Source organism: Bos indicus x Bos taurus, chromosome 9, assembly GCF_003369695.1.
Source record: "Bos indicus x Bos taurus breed Angus x Brahman F1 hybrid chromosome 9, Bos_hybrid_MaternalHap_v2.0, whole genome shotgun sequence".
Classification (NCBI taxonomy): domain Eukaryota; kingdom Metazoa; phylum Chordata; class Mammalia; order Artiodactyla; family Bovidae; genus Bos; species Bos indicus x Bos taurus.
In genome coordinates, this window is record NC_040084.1 from 39,869,442 (window position 1) to 39,893,457 (window position 24,016).

At 44.1% G+C, this 24,016-nt stretch overlaps 1 protein-coding gene across 2 annotated transcripts in view; it reads left to right on the forward strand.

Moving 5' to 3' along the window:
- SLC22A16 (solute carrier family 22 member 16) overlaps positions 1-20,656 on the forward strand; it is a 35,254-nt gene extending 14,598 nt beyond the window's left edge. The window contains exons 4-8 of one of the 2 annotated variants that reach the window (XM_027551212.1): positions 81-612; positions 5,354-5,481; positions 7,602-7,711; positions 9,588-9,723; positions 20,282-20,359. In XM_027551212.1, coding sequence (XP_027407013.1) covers positions 81-612; positions 5,354-5,481; positions 7,602-7,711; positions 9,588-9,705 — 888 coding nt within the window. In that variant the 3' untranslated portion in view covers positions 9,706-9,723; positions 20,282-20,359. Of the gene's footprint in view, positions 1-80; positions 613-5,353; positions 5,482-7,601; positions 7,712-9,587; positions 9,724-20,281 lie in introns of both variants that reach the window. The other variant, XM_027551211.1, reaches the window with a different exon arrangement.
- Positions 20,657-24,016: the final 3,360 nt, after the last annotated feature.

Genomic DNA, 24,016 nt, shown 5'->3' on the forward strand with positions numbered 1-24,016 from the left:
TGATTTGTAGAGGGTCAAACTCCTTAGTAGTTATGTGTGTGACCTTAAATCTGGCCCACCCTCCCTGCTTTGTTTTGCAGTCTGGAAGTGGCTATCTCGTGGTGGTGTTTGTCTATGTGACAGAATTTGTCGGCATGAAGTCTCGGACGTGGGCGTCCATCCACTTGCATTCCTTTTTTGCTTTTGGAACCATGGTGGTGGCTTTGACGGGCTACTTCGTCAGGACCTGGTGGATCTATCAGATAGTCCTCTCCTCCGTGACTGTCCCCTTTGTCTTGTGCTGTTGGATGCTCCCAGAGACACCTTTTTGGCTTATCTCAGGGGGAAAATATGAAGAAGCACAAAAAGTAATTGATACGATGGCCAAGTGGAATAGGACGAGACCCTGTAAACTGTCAGAAATTTTGTCACTGGATCACGATGGTTCTGCTGGTAATAAGCCCTCTCAAGTTGAGAAGCACACCCTGTCAGAACTGTTTTATGACTGGAGTATTGGAACAAGGACACTTATTCTTTGGCTGATTTGGTTCACAGGGTGTTTGGGGTTCTACACCTTCTCCTTGAATTCTGTTCATTTGGGAGGCAGTGAATATTTAAATCTCTTCCTTATGGGTAAGTGGTTAAACTATATTAAGTGTAGCTGCGAAGTGAAATTTCTACCAAGTTTTGAGAGTGTTTCTATTGTCTTTATTTCTACCAGGAACAACACTGCCGGCTATGTCATTATGGTCTTTTTTAGTATTTTGTGTGTGTGTGTGTGTGTGTGTGTGAGTAGCTCAGTCATGTCCGACTCTTTGCGACCCCATGGACTGTAGCCCTCCAGATACCTCTGTCCAGAATTTTCCAGGCAAGAATACTGGAGTGGGCAACCATTCCTTCTCCAGGAGATCTTCCTGACCCAGGGATTGAACCTAGGTCTCCTGCACTGCAGACAAATTCTTTACCATCTGAGACACCAGGGAAGCCCCTTTTAGTGTTACACAGGTATATATTTTCTTTTAAAAAAATGCAAAATTGAAGACTTGAGTCCCTCCTTCCTTTCCTGCCTCTTCTTGCTTACTTCCTTCCTTTAAGCCCATTGCCATCCCAGAACTGTAGTTCAGAGGTACCTTCTATAACCTTTGGCCTGTACTTTCAGATTTCTTTTTATGCATCTCCATACATTTGTACAGATAAATGTTTTATATTTTAACATAAATGAGATTATTCACTACATATTTTCTTTGCAAGTTTCATTCCTTTTAAAATTCAACATGTCTTGGAGATCTTCTGGCATCTTTCTACCTTCTAATTTAGGAATTTTAGTCAGTAAAATAACCTAAACACGTGCAACTGTAGTTTATGATGTCATGCTTCTTTTAATTCAGTGGCGGGTTAAAATAGCTCTGAAGCTGTGATAGCCTGAGCTGAGTGTGACTCCTAACCAAATTCACACCAGACATGAGAGAATTATCAGAAATGCATTTGTGCAGCTGGTTATTTCTGTGTAGGCTACTTGCATTTGATATCATCCCCAGAAAAGTTTGCTTTAAAATTGTTATACATAAATATCATCCTTTCTCATTAAAGTGCTCTGATGAGACACCTGTTTTTGTTGATTCTAGCACAAAGAAATTATAAGTCATTTTAAGAAAAAGAACTACTCTTTTTTGAGAGGGGACAGACCAACAAGTTTATAAAAAGAGCCCATCTTGACTTCAAACACATTTTATGAACAAGTGAACGCATTCTATGTGTCAGTTTGAGAAACAGGGATTGAACCCGGGTCTCCCGCATTGTAGGCAGACGCTTTCCCATCTGAGCCACCAGGGAAGCCCAGTATTTCTAGAACAGAGCAGCAAATGGTAGCAGAATCAGGTGGGGTGGGGTGTGACATCAGGAAGTTTAGGAATGCTGGGGTTTTAGATCTTTATGATATAGTCTGTTCAATTTGATGGAGATGTATCACTTCTCAAGGAAACAGGCAATCTCATAAATATAAAAATGTTTCCAAGACAAATAGCATTGTTTTATAGCCACTGGGCTTCCCCGATGGCTCAGGAGTGAAAAAACCTACCGACAATGCAGGAGACGGGGGTTTGATCCCTGGGTCGGGAAGATCCCCTGGAGGAGAGTATGGCAACCCACTCCAGTATTCTTGCCTGGAGAATCCCATGGACAGAGGAGCCTGGTGGGCTACAGTCTACGGGGTTGCAAAGAGTCAGACAGGACTGAAGTGACTGAGCACGCACATAGTCTCTACTGCCTTTGCCTTTTTCATGTCATGACCCTTGCCAGTAGCCCTCTGCTTGTCAAGCTCTTCTAGTCAGTACTTTTGTGCTGTGCAAATTTTGAAGAAGATTTCAGCTCCTGAGATGGTCAGGGGATTTCAGTTCAGGTTTTGTGCTACTTGCAGGTGATGAATGCTACAGTAGCCTCAGGACACACGTTTGGGGTTATATAGAGATAGGATCAGAATGGGGTCTGAGTGATTAGAGAGATTATACATTATAAAAGTGAAGAAAATAATGGCACATTGTCCTAATCCCAGAAGGGTTCATTGGTTGCACCATTTCTAGCCCAGACATAGTCAAGTCAAAAATATAGACGCGGCATCTCTACAACAACTCAAGAAGAATCAAGGTGAAATATACTTGACAAGGTCTCTTCAGCTTTCCCAGTAGCTGTGCAGCTTTGCTGCTGCTGCTGCTAAGTCGCTTCAGTCGTGTCTGACTCTGTGTGACCCCATAGACGGCAGCCCACCAGATTCCCCATCCCTGGGATTCTCCAGGCAAGAACTGGAGTGGGTTGCCATTTCCTTCTCCAAGGCATGAAAGTGGAAAGTGAAAGGGAAGTCGCTCAGTCGTGTCCGACTCTTAGCGACCTCATGGACTGCAGCCTACCAGGTTCCTCCGTCCATGGGATTTTCCAGGCAAGAGTGCTGGAGTGGGATGCCATTGCCTAGGCTCCAGGAATTCAACTGGTGGCCTTGCACACAGTGCTGGAGAGAGGAGAGTCCTGAGTCAGACGTGGAGGGAATCACACATGAGGGAGGGAGGTGGCAGGAAAGGCTTGGCTCCCAAAGACCAGTCCCTGAGCTGTCACTTACTCATTTGGCTCAAGTCATTTAGTGTTGGGAATGATTGAAGGTGGGAGGAGAAGGGGATGACAGAGGATGAGATGGTTGGATGGCATCACCAACTTAATGGACATGAGTTTGAGTAAGCTCCAGCAGTTGGTGATGGACAGGGAAGCCTGGCATGCTGCAGTCCATGGGGTCACAAAGAGTTGGACAAAACTGAGCGACTGAACTTGGAGAAGGCAATGGCACCCCACTCCAGTACTCTTGCCTGGAAAATCCCATGGATGGAGGAGCCTGGAAGGCTGCAGTCCATGGGGCCGCTGAGGGTCGGACATGACTGAGCGACTTCACTTTCACTTTTCACTTTCATGCATTGGAGAAGGAAATGACAACCCACTCCAGTGTTCTTGCCTGGAGAATCCCAGGGACGGGGCATCCTGGTGGGCTGCCGTCTCTGGGGTCACACAGAGTCGGACACGACTGAAGTGACTCAGCAGCAGCAGCAGCAGAGCGACTGAACTAAACTGACTAATTTAATGTTAGTTGGAAAGTGGAGGTGATAATCCAGGCCTATTCCTAGGAGGTTCTTTTGAGAATCATTGTTTTATTTGATCTTGAAAAGTCCTTAAAAAAAAAAAAAAAGCAGAGTAATAGATGAACCTACTGTTTGGTCCAGATGCACCAGACCTTACAGCAGGGTCTGTGAAGGGGAGGCATTTTCTCTGGAGTTGTTTATTTCTCATGTTAATGAAGAGAAGGTCAAGGCTATGGTTTTTCCAGTGGTTATGTATGGATGTGAGAGTTGGACTGCGAAGAAAGCTGAGCGCCGAAGAATTGATGCTTTCGAACTGTGGTGTTGGAGAAGACTCTTGAGAGTCCCTTGGACTGCAAGGAGATCCAACCAGTCCATCCTAAAGGAGATCAGTCCTGGGTGTTCCTTGGGAGGACTGATGCTGAAGCTGAAACTCCAGTACTTTGGCCATCTCATGTGAAGAGTTGACTCATTGGAAAAGACCCTGATGCTGGGAGGGATTGGGGGCAGGAGGAGAAGGGGACGACAGAGGATGAGATGGCTGGATGGCATCACTGACTCGATGGACGTGAGTCTCAGTGAACTCCGGGAGTTGGTGATGGACAGGGAGGCCTGGCATGCTGGGATTCATGGGGTCACAAAGAGTCGGACATGACTGAGCGACTGAACTGAACTGAACTGAATTGAAGAGAAGGGAGACTCATATCTCCAGAAGGGCTCAGAATGTTATTTTTTGTCTTTGCCCAGCCTTTTTTTTTTCCTGAGCAGCTGCAGCAGAGTTTAATTTCTGATGTACTGCTAACTCAGGAAATATGTATCCACCGCAGTGATATGTTCCCAAAGCCACAGAAGACATGGAGACCCAGACCTGCCAGTCCAGGTGCTAATAGCATTCTGTGGTTAAACAGGCAAGCGCACACCAGCCCTCAAAGGCAGTGGTGGGTAGCGTCCTGAGGTTAGGCAAGCTGCAGAGTGTCGAAAGAAGGGACCTTTCAGTTACGTGGACAATCTAGGCTAATAAGCAGTGACAAGTTCTCAGAGGCTACTGGGTTTGCTCAGTTTTGCTGAGAAATCTTGCTTGCTCCCTGTTGTGTTCTGGGTGATAGATGTAAAGCTTTTTGGTTCTGGATCTAAGATTCAAACTTTGGTTCTTCAACGGAAGGGCTTTTAAGTCAGTTCCGGACTTTGTTTTTTGTTGAAGGGGAGTAAAAGGAGATCCAAGACAAGGTCCTTGCTCAGTGGGGGATTCATATTAGCTTAACTTTTAGGTTTAAAATCCATCAAACAGTTATCATTACTTTATGTACCTAGCTGCACTGAATTTTCTACCTTAATTTCTAAGTTCGAAGTTACTGATACAAACATTTCCCCATAGTTCTGTCAAGCAGAAGAAGCCAAAGATCAGAAAAGATCAGTGTTGGCTATTAATTTACATATTTGTTCGTTCCATTGCCTTGCCCTCCAGGCACTGTGCTGTGTCCTGGGAGCTTCCAGCCTCACTGGGGATAAGATTCTGAGGAGAGATGATAAGTGCTAAGCAGATTATGTGAGCATTAGTGCACATCACAGTAAACATTCTCCCCACTCCAGTGAGTTTAAAAGTCATGGGCCTTGCTGCCTCTTAGGTAGTTGTTAGATAGTTCTTAGAAGTCCGTGAGATCAGAGAGAAGGCTGACCATTCCGTTGGGTTAGAAGGCAGGGTCCCCCTGTTCAACTGGATGCTCTGGCTTATAGAGATGTGTCATTTTGCTCTATCACAGGTGTAGTGGAAATTCCTGCCTATGTCCTTGTGTGCTTGGGGATGGACCGTGTGGGGAGAAGAAACATTCTGATTTTCTCCCTTCTGTCAAGCGCAGTGACCAGTGGTGTGATTATGGTGATCCCCAAGGTGAGTTCTTTTATGTTTTACTTAGGGAATGGTTAGTTATACTGTGACAGTTTGATGGGGACATTTTCAGCTTATGAATACGAAGATGAAATAAGACATAGGGATAGATTATATACATAATATTTTAAATGTTTTCTTTAAAAAAACCCATTCCTTCTCTGTTATAATAAATAGTAGAAAATTTAAGGGAAAAAGAAATGTGGGAGTTGGGGGCGAAGCCCCAAATCCAACTTCTCAGAGATGGTCAGTGTTGTACTGTGTAAACATGGTCATCTTGAGTGAGGAGAGTAGATTGCACTTTGCAGTGAGTATCGTCATCTTAAACTTTTATTCATTCATGAAAGTTCTATCCAGCATCTAGTATGTACCAGATTCTTTTCTAGGTACCGAAGACGTGCAGTAAGTCAAGTTTCTCTGAGTAAAATGAAGAAAAACAAAATTGAATGAGGGATGGAGAGTGAGTGTGTTTGGAGGGGGAATGCACATGCGTACTGTTATTTTATCTAAAGTGGTTGAGGATGGTGTGCCTCTCAGAGAATGTGACATTTGATCAGAAATCTGAAGGATCAAGGGAGTCATGGGGACAGATGAAAGATACTATGAGTCTTATGTTCAGAATTGTTCCAGTTTAAACAGTCTTGTTTTTCACTGTGGTAGGTTAGTAGTTTCCAAGTTCTATTGTGCGTGTATTTCCCAAGGATCTTGTTTCTAAGAATGTAATTTCTTAGTGAGAAACGGTGCCATAAACTACTGAAATGACTTCCTCATTCCTGTATTTTGGCAAACTCTTTGGCCTAGAATACCTCTTGCACCCAGAAGAACTCTTCCTTTTTTCACCCCAAATGTTACTAGAACCTGTATTTTCATTCTCAATATAGAAAATATGGTCACTATAACAATACTTTAAAATAATTTATATTTTATATATATAATTATAGTGATTATATAATTATAAAGCAATAGTATCTCAACATTTAGATCAAGGCATTTTAAGTTTTGTATATTGTTTGAAATCTAATTTAAGCTAACCAGTGACTTCCTTTTATGCTTCACTTAATTATCAGTGAATGGTGAATCAAATATGCTATGGATTGAAAATTCCAGGTGATTGATACATGCAACTGATTCACATTAGTTAAAGTTACTTAAGACTTGGAGGTCTCTGCCACTTTGAGGGAGCTTCATCCATACCTTTTTTGCATGTGTTTTAAAGCAGCTTGCAGTTATATTAGTTGAGTTGATGGCAACTGTCTTTGAGCCAGTGAGGATTTAGGGGAACCCTAGAACCTTTCACCTCTACAGTGGTTAAGCCCCAGCAGTAATGTGGAAGACCAGGAAAGTGGCTGATGGCATTTCTAGAAATAGAGCACTAACCCTTAATCACAAAAATTTCCCCTCTAATAAAACTTCTCTCCAAATGGTAATGTCAACACAATACAATTTTTCTGAGTTCCATTAATTCATTCAACAAACACTGAATGCAAAGTAATGACGGTGATAGGAGACACTGGCTGCTTAATACAGGCACCCCCAAATCTCAGTGAGTTCACATCATAGATGTTTATTTCTTGCTCACAGAAAGTTTGATGTGGCTCCTCGCTGGTGGGTGTAGGGGTGGTGAAGGGGGTGTTTGGCTCCCTGGAGCCACTCAGGAACACAAGTTGACAGAGGTACTGCCACCCCTAATGCATGAACTCCACGGTCACCTGGGTCTCAACACCCAGCTGGCAGACAGGGGAGGAGAGAAAAGATGGACTGTGAGACGTCTCTGAGAACTACTTCAGGAAGTGGAATACATCAAGGATGACAGCAGAAACTATCTGGGAGGCTCTTATTCCACAGTGTCTCTTCCCAAATGGCTTTTCTTAGTTGGTAATTTGTAATCTGCTAGGCAGAGGAGGCACAGTAAAACTTTTCTCTAAATCTCATAAAGAGGGAAAGCTTTTGCAGACCATGAGCAGAATTTACAAAATAGATTCAAACAAAAATGAAACTGTTCTGAAAGACACCAGAGGATGAGAAAGTTTTAAGTAATAATTTTGAGGATTTTCTCTTTTTCTTTTAAAAATATTACTTGATGACAAAATGATGGTCTATTTTACCAATATATACATTTTCAGGATTACCATGTTTGGCTAGTGGTGGCAAGTATGGCTGGAAAATTTTTCATCGGGGCAGCATTTGGCCTTATATACCTTTATACAGCGGAGCTGTATCCAACCATTGTAAGGTAAGAGTTACTTATTTTTGTGTTGTTTTCTTATTATCTTTCACTTATGTGTCATATCCTTACATTCAGTCTCTGAGTATAAATGCTTTCTTTTGTAGAAGTAGGGGAACTCAGAGATGTGGGAAGATTACATGATGATACTAATTCTGAATCAGAGGCTTTGTCTATACGTCATTAACAAGGATATTAGAGAATTTGTTTTGAAATAATGCTGCTGCTAAGTCACTTCAGTCGTGTCTGACTCTGTGTGATCCCATAGACGGCAGCCCACCAGGCTCCCCCGTCCCTGGGATTCTCCAGGCAAGAACACTGGAGTGGGTTGCCATTTCCTTCTCCAATGCATGAAAGTGAAAAGTGAAAGGGAAGTCGCTCAGTCATGTCTGACTCTTTGCGACCCCATGGACTGCAGCCCACCAGCTCCTCCATCCATGGGATTTTCCAGGCCAGAGTACTGGAGTGAAAATAATGCTGTATTGTCCTAAAACCATTTAAAATCTCAAACACCGTTGACTTACACCGACTCAGGGCTAATGTTCTAAGGACATGTCTCTTGGTGTCCTGATGTCAGTTGTGTCAGGGCTGCCATAACAAAACACCACAGATTGAGGGCTTCAAACAATAGGAGTGTGTTTTCTCATGGTTGTGAAGATTAGAAGTCTGAGATCAGGAGTCTGGCATGTTTGGTTTCTCCTGGAGCCTCTCTCCTAAGCTTAATAAGAGATACTTACTCATGTTGAACGGCTTCCCTGGTGGCTCAGATGGTAAAGAATCTGCCTGCAATATGGGAGACCTAGGTTTGATCCCTAGGTTGGGAAGATCCTCTGGAGGAGGGCCTGGCAACTCACTCCAGTATTCTTGCCTGAAGAATCCCCATGGACAAAAGTGCCTGGTGGGCTACATCCCACAGGGTTGCAAAGAATTGGATATGACTGAGTGATATCATGTTGGAAGCACATTCTTTGCTTCCTACTAGAAATTCTATTGGAGAAGGCAATGGCAACCCACTCCAGTACTCTTGCCTGGAGAATCCCATGGACGCAGGAGCCTGGTAGGGTGCAGTCCGTGGGGTCACTAAGAGTCGCACACGACTGAGCGACTTCACTTTCACTTTTCACTTTCATGCATTGGAGAAGGAAATGGAAACCCACTCCGGTATTCTTGCCTGGAGAATCCCAGGGATGGCGGAGCCTGGTGGGCTGCCGTCTATGGGGTCGCACAGAGTCGGACACGACTGAAGTGACTTGGCAGCAGCAGCAGAGATTCTATAGTTGTCTATAAATAAGTTTTAAAGGAAAGTACATTAAGATATTGCTTGACTTTAAAAAATTGAAATAGAATGATCCATAGATATAAATCTTTTGGTTTCCCAAATCCCCACTTCCTATTCTAAATAAACTTCAGCTGTAGAAGACTGATGTTATCCTTAGTGTTAGACTGAATGAGTATCGTAAGAGCTTCATTTGCATAGCTGACGAAGACTGGTTTACCTTTCTTTTGTCTTGAATTATCTGTGTGTTTGTAGACACTGATATTTCACAGAATGTGAATATAAATCATGAACATGTGTGCTCAGTCGCTCAGTCATGTCTGACTCTTTGTGACCTCATGGACTGTAGCCTGCCCGGCTCCTCTGTCCGTGGGATTTCCCAGGCAAGGATACTGGAGTAGGTTGCCATTTTATCTTCCAGGGGAAATCATGAACAACTCTTGAAAAATTAAAGTTAATTTCCAAGTATATTAAGCTGACTTAAGCTTTAGTATTTATTCCCTGTGGGGAGGGTGGACGGGGATCTGGGCAGCTGTTCTCTCACTGTCTGTATCACATGTCCCTTGTCTTCTGTTCCTGCTGCTGTCTTAATTCTCTCTGTGTTTCCAGGTCGCTGGCCGTGGGGAGTGGCAGCACGGTGGGCCGTGTGGGAAGCATCGTGGCCCCATTGTGCATTTATCTCTCCAGCGTTTGGATCTTCATGCCACAGGTGTTCATCAATTTATAGAACTTGACTGAGATAGCGGTGAGGCACAGCAGCCAACTGCCTTCTATATTTTGATTTATTAGGCTCCAACTTATAATTTGGTTTGGGGATTTCTAGCATCCTTGTTCGGAGAAGGCTATGACACCCCACTCCAGCACTCTTGCCTGGAAAATCCCATGGACGGAGGAGCCTGGTGGGCTGCAGTCCATGGGGTCTCGAAGAATCGGACACAACTGAGTGACTTCACTTTCACTTTTCACTTTCCTGCATTGGAGAAGGAAATGGCAACCCACTCCAGTGTTCTTGCCTGGAGAATCCCAGGGACAGGGGAGCCTGTAGGGCTGCCGTCTTTGGGGTCACACAGAGTCGGACACGACTGAAGGGACTTAGCAGCAGCAGCAGCAGCAGTATCTTTGCTAACAGCTCATCAGTTGTTAAGTAGGGTGGTGGTTGCTGTTTCTCTTGTTTGTTGATTGCCTTCCCCCCTCTCCCCACTGTCAGCTGTTAATTGCAACTCAAGTAGGCTCAAGTAGGGCCTCTCCTCAGCACATCACAAAGCCAGGAGCTCTGGTCTCTGGTCTCTGAGCCTGTGCTCCTTCATCGGGATCCGCCGACTGCCTCCCACCCCAGCCTTTGTGATGTCTAATCAAGGCCAGTTCTGGAGGCTGCTGCTTCTGGAAGAATCTGGTGGTATCTGGTGGAAAGGTGTAGGGGTGTGTGGTTTGCAGCTTATCTGAAACTTGAGGGGCTCTTCCTGGTCGGGGCTGCCTGTGTGCCTCCTCTGGGCGCTGGCAGTGTGAGCTGTTCACCTGCTTATGAAGCCTGAGGGCGCTTCTGCTCAGTTTGCAGATTCCCTCCTGGCCCGGTGGTGAGTTTGGGAAGGCATACAGAGCACTGTTACACAACCGGGGCAGGAGGAAGACAGGTGACGGGAGTTGAGGGGCAGGGAGGTGGGGATGGTGGGGGTGGCTGGAGGTGCTGCAGTGACTCCTGGGGGAGCCCCGGGGGTGCTGGTCCTCTCCCTCCTCCTCCAGGCTCCCTTTCTGGAACTTCCTGCTTGGAGCTCTCTCTAGGCTGTTCGCTCTCTGTCGTCTCTTTGTTTTTCTGATTGCCTCACTCTCCAAGAGCCATCCTGGCTGTCTTTCCCAATCGCTGTGTGGATAACTGCTTCTGAGTGCTGACTTGGCTTCCAAGCTGCAGACTCACTAGTCCTGTGGATATCCTCCCTGGGCATCTTATAGCTTCACCATTTCCCAAACCCAGCTGGCTCCTCCTTTTGTCTCCACCGTGAGGTGGGAGTTCTTGGCCTCCCACATGACACTGGAGCGCCAGCTTTTATCCCCGCCCACCCCACTCCTCTCAATCCATGACACCAAATCCTCCTCGCTCAAAACCTCCCGATTCACCTGCTTCCAGTCCAGCTCCTCATCACTGCCTGCCTCCCAGGTTCCCTCCCCTCACTCTACCCCCACCCCCACCCCCACCCCATCAGGGTAGTTTGCTGAACCCACAGCTCCAGTCCAGCTGCCCCTCACGTTCAGCACAAACCCCAGCTCTGCCTGATCCTCACGTCCTTTCCAGATTGACCCCTTCCCATCTTCCCTATTTTGTTTCTTCACACACTTCCTCTGCCTCTCCACACCCACCCTGCTCTCAATGATACCCTGCCCCACCTCCTTTGCTGGAACATCCCCTCTGCAGAGAATGCTTCTTGCCCACCTCCCCCAAGCTTTCATGTACCTTTTTTTTTTCCCTTAAGAGAAAGAGACCCCTTTTCCACAGACTTTCTGTAACTATACAAGTTAAAACCAGGAAAACTGATGGGGCTAATTGACTAAACCAGGACCCCCTCCTGTGGAGGAGGGAGGGACAGGCTTCTGGGGTTCGAGCAGTGTTTTCTTGTGGGTGATCAAGACCATGATATGTTTGCTTTGTAATTATTTCTTTTCTTTTCAAACTTTAAACTTTTGTATTAGGGTAGAGCCTATTAACAATGTTGTGGTAGTTTCGGGTGAACAGTGTAGGGACTCCACGTACATATACGTGTATCCATTCTCCCCCAAAACCCCATCCAGGCTGCCTCATAACATTAGCAGAGTTCCATGTGCCATACAAAAGGTCCTTGCTGGTTATCCATTTTAAATATAGCAATATGTACTATAATTATTTCTTAAACTGTACATTTGTTTTATGCATTTAAAACGTATATTTTATGGTAGATAGGTAGATAGATATAGACCTTTTTTTTTTTTCCTTTTTAAGAGGTAAATCCAAGAACCATTAGGACCCAGGCTGCCTCAGAAGCTGGCACTGCATCTGGGTCAGAACCGTGAAGGGCTCCCAGAACTGGAAGATGCATTATGGCTGCAATTTCTCTCCAGTACTCCTAAGAGGTCCCTTTCACAGCATCTTCCCAGGTTTGGCAGAGAGCAGTTCTCCTGGATGATGGTGTCCTGGAGCTTTAAGTGGCTGTGACTTACACAGCTGGGGAGCTGAGACCAAAACTGGTCCCACTTGCTTCGTTTCCAGTTTGTCCTCCTGCTCTGACTCTGCCGGATGACTAGTGGGGGCTGAATGCTCTAGGGGTGTAGATGAGGCAGCCCCCATGTATTGATAGCTTTTAGGACACGGAGCAAACCCCACTTCTTCAAGAAGGCCACCCAGACCCAGTGACCCAATCTCCCTCTTTCCCAGGTCCGCATAGCATTTTGTGTGTACCCTTTCCACAGCCTACTGTGGCACTTTGGCTGTAACATTTGCACGTCTTTGTCTCCCATTTAAACCGTTGAACTCTTGCAGAACAGGGCATTTTGTATCAACACAATTGGGTCCAGTAAAGCATTTCTCTTACTTTGTTTGCCATTCATGTTATAATTTATAATATTTAACATTTTAAATGAGATACACTGGCTTTTATAATTTAGATTTGCCCTAAGCAACAATAACAGTGAAATTATGGGTGTTATACTAGTTACATGGCGAAGGTAATGGCAACTCACTCCAGTATTCTTGCCTGGGAAATCCCATGGACAGGGGAGTCTGGTGGGCTACAGTCCATGGGGTCGCAAAGAGTCAGATACTACTGAGCGATTAACACACATGCATACTAGTAATATGTGTTATACACTAGCAAAATCCTACAAGTAATAAATTGTTGGAGATGACCTTAAAAAAAAAAAAATCATTGTGCACCCACAGGTGGTATGCATCTACTTTTTGGGAATCATTGGTTCAACGTGTTTCTCTCTTATGTCTCTGCAACAGGCACCCAGTCAAGTGTGCTTAAGTCGCTCAGTCGTGTCCAACTCTTTGCGACCCCATGAACCAGAGCATGCCAGACTTCCCTGTCCATCATCAATTCCTGGGGTTCACCCAAACCCATGTCCATTGAGTCAGTCATGCCATCCAACCATCTCATCCTCTATCGTCCCCTTCTCCTCCTGCCCTCAATCTTTCCAAGCATCAGGATCTTTTCAAATGAGTCAAATCTTCACATCAGGTGGCCAAAGTATTGGAGTTTCAGCTTCAACATCAGTCCTTCCAATGAACACCCAGGACTGATCTCCTTTAGGATGGACTGGTTAGATCTCCTTGAAGTCCACGGGACTCTCAAGAGTCTTCTCTAACACCACAGTTCAAAAGCATCAATTCTTTATAGTCCAACTCTAACATCCGTACATGACCACTGGAAAAACCATAGCCTTGACTAGATGGACCTTTGTTGACAAAGTAATGTCTCTGCTTTTTAATATGCTGTCTAAGTTGGTCATAACTTTCCTTCCAAGGAGTAAGTGTCTTTTAATTGCATGGGTGCAATCACCATCTTCAGTGATTTTGGAGCCCCCCAAAATAAAGTCAGCCACTGTTTCCACTGTTTCCCCTTCTATTGCCATGAAGTGATGGGACCAGATGCCATAATCTTCGTTTTCTGAATATTGAGCTTTAAGCCAACTTTTTCACTCTCCTCTTTCACTTTCATCAAGAGGCTCTTTAGTTCTTCTTCACTTTCTGCCATAAGGGTGGTGTCATCTGCATTATATGAGGTTATTGATATTTCTCCCAGCAATCTTGATTCCAGCTTGTGCTTCCTCCAGCCCAGCATTTCTCATGATTTACTCTGCATAGAAGTTAAATAAGCAGGGTGACAATATACAGCCTTGACGTACTCCTTTTCCTATTTGCAACCAGTCTGTTGTTCCATGTCCAGTTCTAACTGTTGCTTCCTGACCTGCATACAAGTTTCTCAAGAGGCAGGTCAGGTGGTCTGGTATTCCCATCTTTTGGAGAATTTTCCAGTTTATTGTGATCCATGCAGTCAAAGGCTTTGGCATAGTCAATAAAGCAGAAATAGATGTTTTTCCAGAATGCTCTTGCTTTTTCCACAATCCAGCAGATGTTAGCAATTTGATCTCTGGTTCTACTGCCTTTTCCAAAACCAGCTTGAACATAGGGAATTTCGTGGTTCATGTATTGCTGAAGCCTGGCTTGGAGAATTTTGAGCATTGCTTTACTAGCATGTGCGATGAGTGCAATTGTGCGGTAGTTTGAGCATTCTTTGGCTTTGCCTTTCTTTGGGATTGGAATGGAAACCAACCTTTTCGAGTCCTGTGGCCACTGCTGAGTTTTCCAAATTTGCTGACATATTGAGTGCAGTACTTTCACAGCATCATCCTTTAGCGTTTGAAATAGCTCAACTGAAATTCCATCACTTTCACTAGCTTTGTTCGTAGCGATGCTTTCTAAGGCCGACTTGACTTCACATTCCAGGATGTTTGGCTCTAGGTGAGTGATCATACCATCTTGATTATCTGGGTCATGAAGATCTTTTTTGTAGAGTTCTTCTGTATATTCTTGCCACCTCTTCTTTATATCTTCTGCTTCTGTTAGGTCCATACCATTTCTGCCCTTTATTGAGCCCATCTTTGCATGAAATATTCCCTTGGTATCTCTAATTTTCTTGAGGAGATCTCTAGTCTTTCCCATTCTGTTGTTTTCCTCTGTTTCTTTTCACTGATCACTGAGGAAGGCTTTCTCATCTTTCCTTGCTATTCTTTGGAACTCTGCATTCAGATGCTTGTATCTTTTCTTTTCTCCTTTGCTTTTTGCTTCTCTTCTTTATGTTCCTCATTAACAGAAGATGAAAGTGGAAAAGATGTTTTTAAAAAATAAGCCAAGACACATAGAAGAAGATAGATAAATCTATAAAAGCAAACTGCTATAAAGTCACTAAAACCAAATAAAGATTTTTTTTTAAGGATATCCATAAAGATCCATTACAGACTATAAAGTTAAAAGGGATTTTAAATTTTATTTAACAGCTACTCTAATAGTGCATGTTATATGACAAGCTCTATTTCACTTGCTTTACGAAAAGCAGTCTTCACAGAATGTTGTTTTTGTTCAGTTGCTCAGTCGTGTCCGACTCTTTGGGACCTCATGGACTGCAGTACACCAGGTTTCCCTGTCCTTCACTACCTCCCGGAGTTTGCTCAAACTCATGTCCACTGAGTCAGTGATACCATCCAACCATCTTTTCCTCTGTAGCCTACCTCTTCTCCTGCCCTCAAGCTTTCCCAGCATCAGGGTCTTTTCCGTTCATAGAACGTAGGTGCTGTTTTTGCTATCACTATTTAAATGACATGTTCTGTGCTGTGCTTAGTCGCTTAGTCGCTTAGTCATGTCTGACTCTTTGTGACCCCATGGATTATAACACGCCAAGCTCCTCTGTCTGTGGGGATTCTCCAGGCAAGAATACTGGAGTGGGTTGCCATGCCCTCCTCCAGAGGATCTTCCCAACCCAGGGATCGAACCCATGTCTCTTACATTGCAGGTAGATTCTTTACAATCTGAGCCACCAGGGAAGCCCTTAAATGACATACCTGGGTTCAAATCCAAATACCATGCCTTTTTCGTAGGTTAAACAAACAGTCCTAAAGGGGGTGCAGAGAAAAAAGTTCTTCCACTTTGACCCTCATGCCCCCTCCCCCAGGACCACCTCTGTCATCACGGTCTTGTGTGTATTTGCAAAAATATTCTGTGAATGTGCTTCCTTTGGATGTAGCAGATGTAGCTTGTTATTTTTAATGAGTAAAAAAATAAATTATTAAATTTCTCATTAAGCTTATTTATGGGTGTCAAACTGCCCAGGGAGCCAGTATTTTCCTTTCGAGGAATAGATGTAATTATCTAGAAGATAAGTTTATATTTTCTCTTTCCAGAAGAAGTACATGAGCATCATTCCTTCTGTTGCTTTTATTTTCAACCACTATTTTTAAGTAATCTAAGGGAAAAAGTGGACATCTAATTCACATAATCTTTGTATTTGTGAACTCATTTGGCAAAGGTTGAGTGTTGATTTTGAATTAGGTGATAAGGAGCAGGGATGAAAGAAACAGCATTTGTCCTGAAAGATTTCCAAACTGGTGTGGAAGGCAGAGGTCCCAGAGAAGAGGGCTGGGGTAGGGAATGTTGGGGTTATGGGGTTGCAGGAGAGGGCTACCAACCCAGCTAGGGCCAGAGGAAAAGTTTCCTGCAAGAGGGGCCTTTCATCTGTGTCTGGAGGGGCCGGTGAGAGTCAGCCAGGTGGAAGAGGAGATAAGGGAATTCCATGCAGAGGCAACAGAAAGGCAAAAACTTAGAGGGGAAAAGAAACATGGCCAGTTTGGGTCTGGGTGCAAGCATTGCTGCCAACACCCAGGGTGGTGTGGGTGTCAGGAGGTAAGGGTGAAAGGATGCAGGGATCTCAAAGGAGGTCAGAATATCAGACTAAAGGCGGGTTGGAGCGGACAGAATGGAAAAGTGTTACCCCCTGGACCCGTGACAAGTTGGGTATGGTGGAGGGGGACAGCAGGAGGGGTGGAAGGTTGTTCTCAGGGCTGTAGGGGACTCTAGGAGGAGCAACAAGGCTGAGGTGGGGAGGAACAGTGCACTTGAATTGTGGGTGAGGAGTGGGAGGTGCCTGCTTGATGGCTGGGGAGGGGGCAGCGGGGTGAGGGGCAGAGGGGAGGCTGGTGCCTTTACAGGTCTGGAACTCCGAGGGGTACAGGCTTGAGAATCAGCTTATGACGGATGAGGGAAAAGGGAGGGAGACTGAAGAGCAGAAGCCTGGAAACAGTGGCATTTAGCGCCAGATGGGAAGAGGGGTTCAGGGCAGAAACTGAGGGGGCAACAGGGGAGGTGACTGGGACCCCAAAGGAGGCAGGGAGGCGAGGAAGGCAGAACGGCTCCCAGCTTCCGGCTGTCAGGTTTGGCAGCTAGGAATCTGTGGCCTGGGAAGAGCAGCGTCCATGGGTGTTGGGTGGGGCCATGCTGCTGGGGGTGGGGGAGGCGGGGGCGGGCAGGATGGAAGGAGAAGCAGGGACTGCTGTGGAGAAGATGGGCGGGGGCTGCAGTGGATGTGGGCTGAGGCGGAGAGCCTCTTGCTTGTTTCAGAAGATAGAGAGTAGTAATGACAGCTACCGTTTATTGGCTCCTCAACTGTTACTGTTTTAAGTGCCCTAAATGTGTTATTTAATTTAATCCTTTCAACAGTCCTTTGGGGGCAGGTAGTATTATTTGGAGAAGGCAATGGCACCCCATTCCAGTACTCTTGCCTGGAGAATCCCAGGGACGGGGGAGCCTGGTGGGCTGCCGTCTCTGGGGTCTCACAGAGTCGGACATGACTGAAGCAACTTCGCAGCAGCAGCGGCAGTATTAATTATTTCTATTTTACAGATAAGGAAACTGAGGAGCAGAAAAATTAAGTCACCTGCCCAGGGCCATACAGGTAGCAAGTACAAGTTCCCAGGCAGAGTGGGTACAGAGATTGTAAGAAGCTCAAGAAATTTATTTTTACTGAGGGAAACTAGCCAGTGGAAAGGAAAAGATCAAAAGTTTGTGAGAAAGAAGGGAGATCTATTGATGGGGGAAGACCCCGCCCCTCCACCGCCCTCCCCCAGGAGAAGGTGAGAGGGGACAAAGGCTCCTCCTGGTCAGGGGGAGGGAGAGGTGGGATTGAGGGGGTTGTTGGAGTGCTTGTGTGGGGTAGCGAGGGCTGGCCATAGGGATGGGGGACCTGCTTGGAGTGAAAGGAGAGATGCAAGGTTCTGAGTTTATTCAGTGCCTGACTATTCTCACTACTCACTACTATGCTTGCTCCTTGGAAGAAAAGTTCTGACTAACCTAGACAGCATACTTTTCAGCAGAGACATTACTTTGCCAGCAAATGTCCATCTAGTCAAGGCTATGGTTTTTCTAGTGGTCATGTATGGATGTGAGAGTTGGACTATAAAGAAAGCTGAGCACCGCAGAATTGATGCTTTTGAACTATGGTGTTGGAGAAGACTCTTGAGAGTCCCGTGGGCTGCAAGGAGATCCAACCAGTCCATCCTAAAGGAAATCAGACCTGAATATTCATTGGAAGGACTGATGTTGAAGCTGAAACTCCAATTGTTTGGCCACCTGATGCAAAGAGCTGACTCATTTGCAAAGACCCTGATGCTGGGAAAGATAGAAAGCAGGAGGAGAAGGGGACAACAGAGGATAAGATGGTTGGATGACATCACCAACTCAATGGACATGAGTTTGAGTAAACTCCGGGAGTTGGTGATAGATAGGGAGGCCTGGCATGCTGCAGTCCATGGGGTCACAAAGAGTCAGACACGACTGAGTGACTGAACTGAACTGAATTGAACTGATTCTACCAAGTTAAAAAAGAAAATCCAGTCTTGTCTTGAATTGTCCATTTGATTCTATTTCTTGTTTAGACTTGTTCAGTGTTTTTCAGACCCTGACAGAGGTCTCTCTTGGGATTTCTACGTCCTTTGTAATATCACTTTAAATTCTGTTACTGTTTCTTGGCTTACTCATGCATTTCTGGAATTAGGTTATCAGTGTTTTGCAAAACAAGTCAAGAACTGTCTTCCCAGGTCACATCTGTACCTGATGTGGCCTCATGTCGTGTCTCAATTTACACTGCATCTCAGAGACTATAAAAGCACCAAACATGCAGATTTATCAGAAAGCCTATGCCTTAATTTATTTTTATGGGCTCTTCTCAGTACTTTTTGCTAAAGGAGTTTAAATTATGTAAAAACAAAGTTTTTACAGACTATAACCAGATTTAGTTCTAAAACCCACCCATATCTTCATAGTGGTCAACAGAGAAGAGATATACAGACTTTAGTTTTTTAATGTGATTTGCATTTTTGAAAGCAAACACCTTGGTGGTAGTCTAAAAGGTTGCCTTTCATGTGTCAAAACCTGGAAGGTAAAGAAATACTGAATTTTTATAAGAAATCACTTGGAAACTGTCGTTCAGTTCAGTTCAGTTCAGTCGCTTGGTCGTGTCTGACTCTTTGTGACCCCATGAATTGCAGCACGCCAGGCCTCCCTGTCCATCACCAACTCCCGGAGTTCACTCAGACTCACGTCCATCGAGTCGGTGATGCCATCCAGCCATCTCATCCTCTGTCGGCCCCTTCTCCTCCTGCTCCCAATCCCTCCCAGCATCAGAGTCTTTTCCAATGAGTCTAGTCTTCACATGAGGTGGCCAAAGTATTGGAGTTTCAGCTTTAGTATCATTCCTTCCAAAGAAATCCCAGGGTTGATCTCCTTCTGAATGGACTGGCTGGATCGCCTTTCAGTCCAAGGGGCTCTCAAGAGTCTTCTCCAACACCACAGTTCAAAAGCATCAATTCTTCAGTGCTCAGCCTTCTTCACAGTCCAACTCTCACATCCATACATGACCACTGGAAAAACCATAGCCTTGACTAGTGGACCTTTGTTGGCAAAGTAATGTCTCTGCTTTTCAATATGCTATCTAGGTTGGTCATAACTTTCCTTCCAAGGAGTAAGCGTCTTAATTTCATGGCTGCAGTCACCATCTGCAGTGATTTTGGAGCCCCCAAAAATAAAGTCTGACACTGTTTTCACTGTTTCCCCATCTATTTCCCATGAAGTGATGTTCCCCCCACACAAAGTAGCAGCTAGTTTCCATTGCCTCTGTTTTGTTTCCCCCTAAATGCTACAGATTTTGGTTCATTGAACTGTTCATTGGTGCATGCATGCATTTATTCAGTCCCCACCATTTACTGAATACTGATAGCGTGTCCATTATTGCGGGCAGGAGCAGGGTTGACTAAGACAATCCCTGACCATCAAGTCCAAATCCAAGATGCTGGGTTCTCCCATGAGGCTCTGGAGCCTGGCAAGACAGGGCAGGGAGTTTTTTTTCTTCAGTGTAGCTCCTAGGACTGTGCCTACAAGAGTAATAATGCAGGCAGTAACTGGGATTTATTGAGTAGGTGCTCCATGGTGGTTGATGAATGATCAGATTAAGCTTAGTCAACTAATTAAAAGTAACCAAAAAGGTCATCAGTTCAGTTCAGTCGCTCAGTCATGTCTGACTCTTTGTGACCCCATGAATTGTAGCACGCCAGGCCTTCCTGTCCATCACCAACTACCGGAATTCAAAAAGGTCTTACTGAGAAACAAAAATGCCAGCTGTTATGTCAATTTCAATTCTATTGCCCTCTGAACAAAGTTCAGAAATGATTATTCTCTGAAGAGCACATTTCTTTCTGGATGTGTCACTTTTGGTTTTTTTGCTTCCTTCTAGTTGCTTGTTGGGACTTTGGCCTTAGTGAGTGGAGTTCTAACATTCTTGCTTCCGGAAACCCTCAGGAGGCCTCTGACAACTACTTGGGAAGAGACTGAAAAGGAGAGCAGTTCAGGCAAATTACTTTCCACAACCAGTAATACTGTGTTAGAAAATGTCACAGTGGAGAACTCTGAGGATTCTAGTCTTAATAAATAAACGGGCCAGAAGTGCTATCCAGCACCCAAAATATTGTTTAATGCTTTTGTATTAGAGGAACATTATTCTCATCTCCTACATGTCATGTATATGTGTCTTTTTAAAGTTTTTGTAAGAAAGTTTTGAAACAGTTGTTTTGTAAAAGTAGAAGAAATAAAACACAAGATGAGAATTCTGGTTTTTTTTATACTGCTTTCTTACTGCCACAAAATACTTTTCCGTGTTTGTTCTTCTGTGTCATTAATTCTTGCAGGACTGAGGGACTGCTACACGGCTCCCTTCAGTATTGGGACCCCCTCCCCCCAACACCTGGACTGTTGACTGGGAGGAGGGGGCATGTGAGAGTGTGTTTCTTTTGACAAAACCACTTGCTGATTCTATTTATGATATTCCTTCCTCTCTTAGGAGAATCATAGCTCTAAATTCAAGTCTTATTAAAAATGCTCCATCAAAAAGCACTTGTCTAACTATAAAAACTATAGTTATCTTGCTTTCCAGCACCCTGAAGGCTTGAATGTACAGACAAATGTACTTATGTTTGGTCTACTTAAGGGACTCACACTTGGTAGGGGCCAGGAGTGAGTTTCCTTGTCTGAATTTCCTATTTTTCCTAAATTTACCAATTTCTCCCCATAGGTCTCATTCCTTGTGCATAGAAGCTGTGGCATTTTGGTGTTACAAAAGTATTGCAAATTTTTTTAACTTTCTAGATCATCTAGGAAATTGACATCTGGATGTGTTCCCAATATAAAATAATTTTTAAGTATTGTTACCTTTTAAAAATAATTTATAGAAAGGTTTTACTTTCTTTTAAACTAATAAATTTTGTTTCCTTAGCTTCACTTATATTTTGCAAAAACAGTGTAAGATCCTAAACATTTCAACTGCAGAAATATGGCATATGGTATTATCTATTATAGGAGTATGCATTCCATATAAGTTGCACATAGGTTTGGGGTATTTTCTTTACTTGGGTTTCATCAGAAATTCGTAATTTTTGTTTTCTTTGCTCTTGAAATTTAGCTGTTGGATACATCTTATGTCCAGTATATTAAAATTAAGGAAGCATTAGTGTTATCTGTAGAGGCAAGTGAAAGAAAGATTATGACAATTGTAAAGGAGTACGTCAAGGCTGTATATTGTCACCCTACTTATTTAACTTATATGCAGAATACATCATGAGAAACGCTGGGCTGGAGGAAGCACAAGATGGAATCAAGATTGCCGGGAGAAATATCAATAATCTCAGATATGCAGATGACACCACCCTTATGGCAGAAAGTGAAGAGGAACTAAAGAGCCTCTTGATGAAAGTGAAAGAGGAGAGTGAAAAAGTTGGCTTAAATCTCAACATTCAGAAAACTAAGATCATGGCATCCGTTCCCATCACTTCATGGCAATAGATGGGGAAACAGTGGAAACAGTGTCAGACTATTTTTGGGGGCTCCAAAATCACTGCAGATGTGATTGCAGCCATGAAATTAAAGGACGCTTACTCCTTGGAAGGAAAGTTATGACCAACCTAGATAGCATATTAAAAAGCAGAGACATTACTTTGCCAACAAAGGTCCGTCTAGTCAAGGCTATGTGCCGGGGTCCAGCCCCAGAAGGATCCAGGGTTACCCTCAGGATGACGGCATCGGGAATAAGAGAGAAAGAGAGAGAGAGAGAAAGAATGACACGGGGAGACCAAGCTTCGGTGAACGAGGCCCATAACTTTATTTTCAAAAGGAACTTTTATACCTTGACTTGTACATAGAGGCAAATGAAAGATGCAAAGTCATACAGAGTCAGCCCAAACATTACATCTGTTTTGTCTTTATCGAAACCAGGATTTTTTCTGCATACCTTTCCCATAAACAATGTTGTGTACATTATCTTCTGGCCTTGGAGGCCTGTGGACATTTTATGACTCTTTTTTGATAAAAGCTGCTCAATAAGAAAACTTATTTTCCCTTGAAGTGTTTTTTCTTTATATTTCTAATCTATGTCAGCCTCAGAAAGTGCTAAACAGAGTTACATTCTCAGGGAGCAAAGGTGCAGTGAGTTACAACAAAGAACCAATTAGCTCAAAGGTCTGATGTGGTTAATTCCAAGGTTGCTACTTGTTTTTCTTACATTCCAACTATGTTAACCAATACACTCCCAGGTGCACAATGGATAAGAGATATGGGAACTTGGCAGCAAGCATTGGCTCAACAATGAAATCCTACACCAGCACTACTCTAATAGTTTTTAACTCTTCGAAAGGCTCTATATTTTTAGAATGTTTTAGGCTTCCCGTGTCTCTCATGGTTGGGAGGCTGTGAACAATCACATGCGCAGCTGCAAGAATCTGGATAAACCTGTCAGGCAAGCTAAAAGCCATCAGAGGGGTTTGAATTGAAACACTCCTATCATGCCCAGGAGACCTATTAACTAAAGCCCTAAGTTGACTTTTTCCAGAGAAAGGCGGTCGGGGATAGCCCCCTGTTAATGTCAGAAGAGTTGGTGAAAGGCACAAAATAGTAAGACAGACAGATTCTGGTTTGGGGGTAGATGCTCGAGCAGATCCAGGGGGTCCCTCGAGTTCTGATCTGCCTTGCTCGTCAGATCTCTTCCACATGACCTTGTCATGGGTGGGATCTCCCGTGGTGGCTCCCGGCAGCTCTGGTTTTTCCAGTGGTCACGTATGGATATGAGAGCTGGACTATAAAGAAAGCTGAGTGCCAAAGAAATGATGCTTTTGAACTGTGGTGTTGGAGAAGACTCTTGAGAGTCCCTTGGACTGCAAGGAGATCCAACCAGTCCATCCTAAAGGAGATCAGTCCTGGGTGTTCATTGGAAGGACTAATGTTGAAGTTGCAACTCCAGTACTTTGGCCACCTGATGAGAAGAGCTGACTCATTGGAAAAAACCCTGATGCTTGGAAAGATTGAGGGCAGGAGAAGAAGGGGACGACAGAGGATGAGATGGTTGGATGGCATCACCAACTCAATGGACATGGGTTTGGGTGGACTCTGGGAATTGGTGATGGACAGGGAGGCCTGGCGTGCTGCGCTTCATGGGGTCACAAAGAGTTGGACACCACTGAGCGACGGAACTGAACTGAACTGAGAGATACTGTAGTTTAAAAAAAGGGATTTGACTTGAGTTATTTAGACTTTTTATATTAATTCAGTTCCCTGGATAATCACTCAATTATTCACTTGGCCTTTCTGCTTGTAAAATAAGAATAAAAAACTTTTTTTCCTTTTGTAAAAGAAAAGAAAAAACAGATAGGAGGATATGAGAAGAAAGGAGGAAGACATTTTATAATCCTTTCTGTCGTCTTATTTTGTCTCCCTTTCTTTTATTCCTTCAAACTCAGCCTGTTCTACTGTCATTTAGTTTTCATTTTAGTTAATATTTGATATTTTATTGACTTTCTTTTTTTGTTCTGGGTTAGTTTTCTAGGTAAAGTACCACAGACAAGGTGATTTAAACAATGGAAATTTATTTCTCACAGTTTTAGAGGTTGGAACTCCAAGATTAAGGTGTTGCCAAGGTAAATTTTGT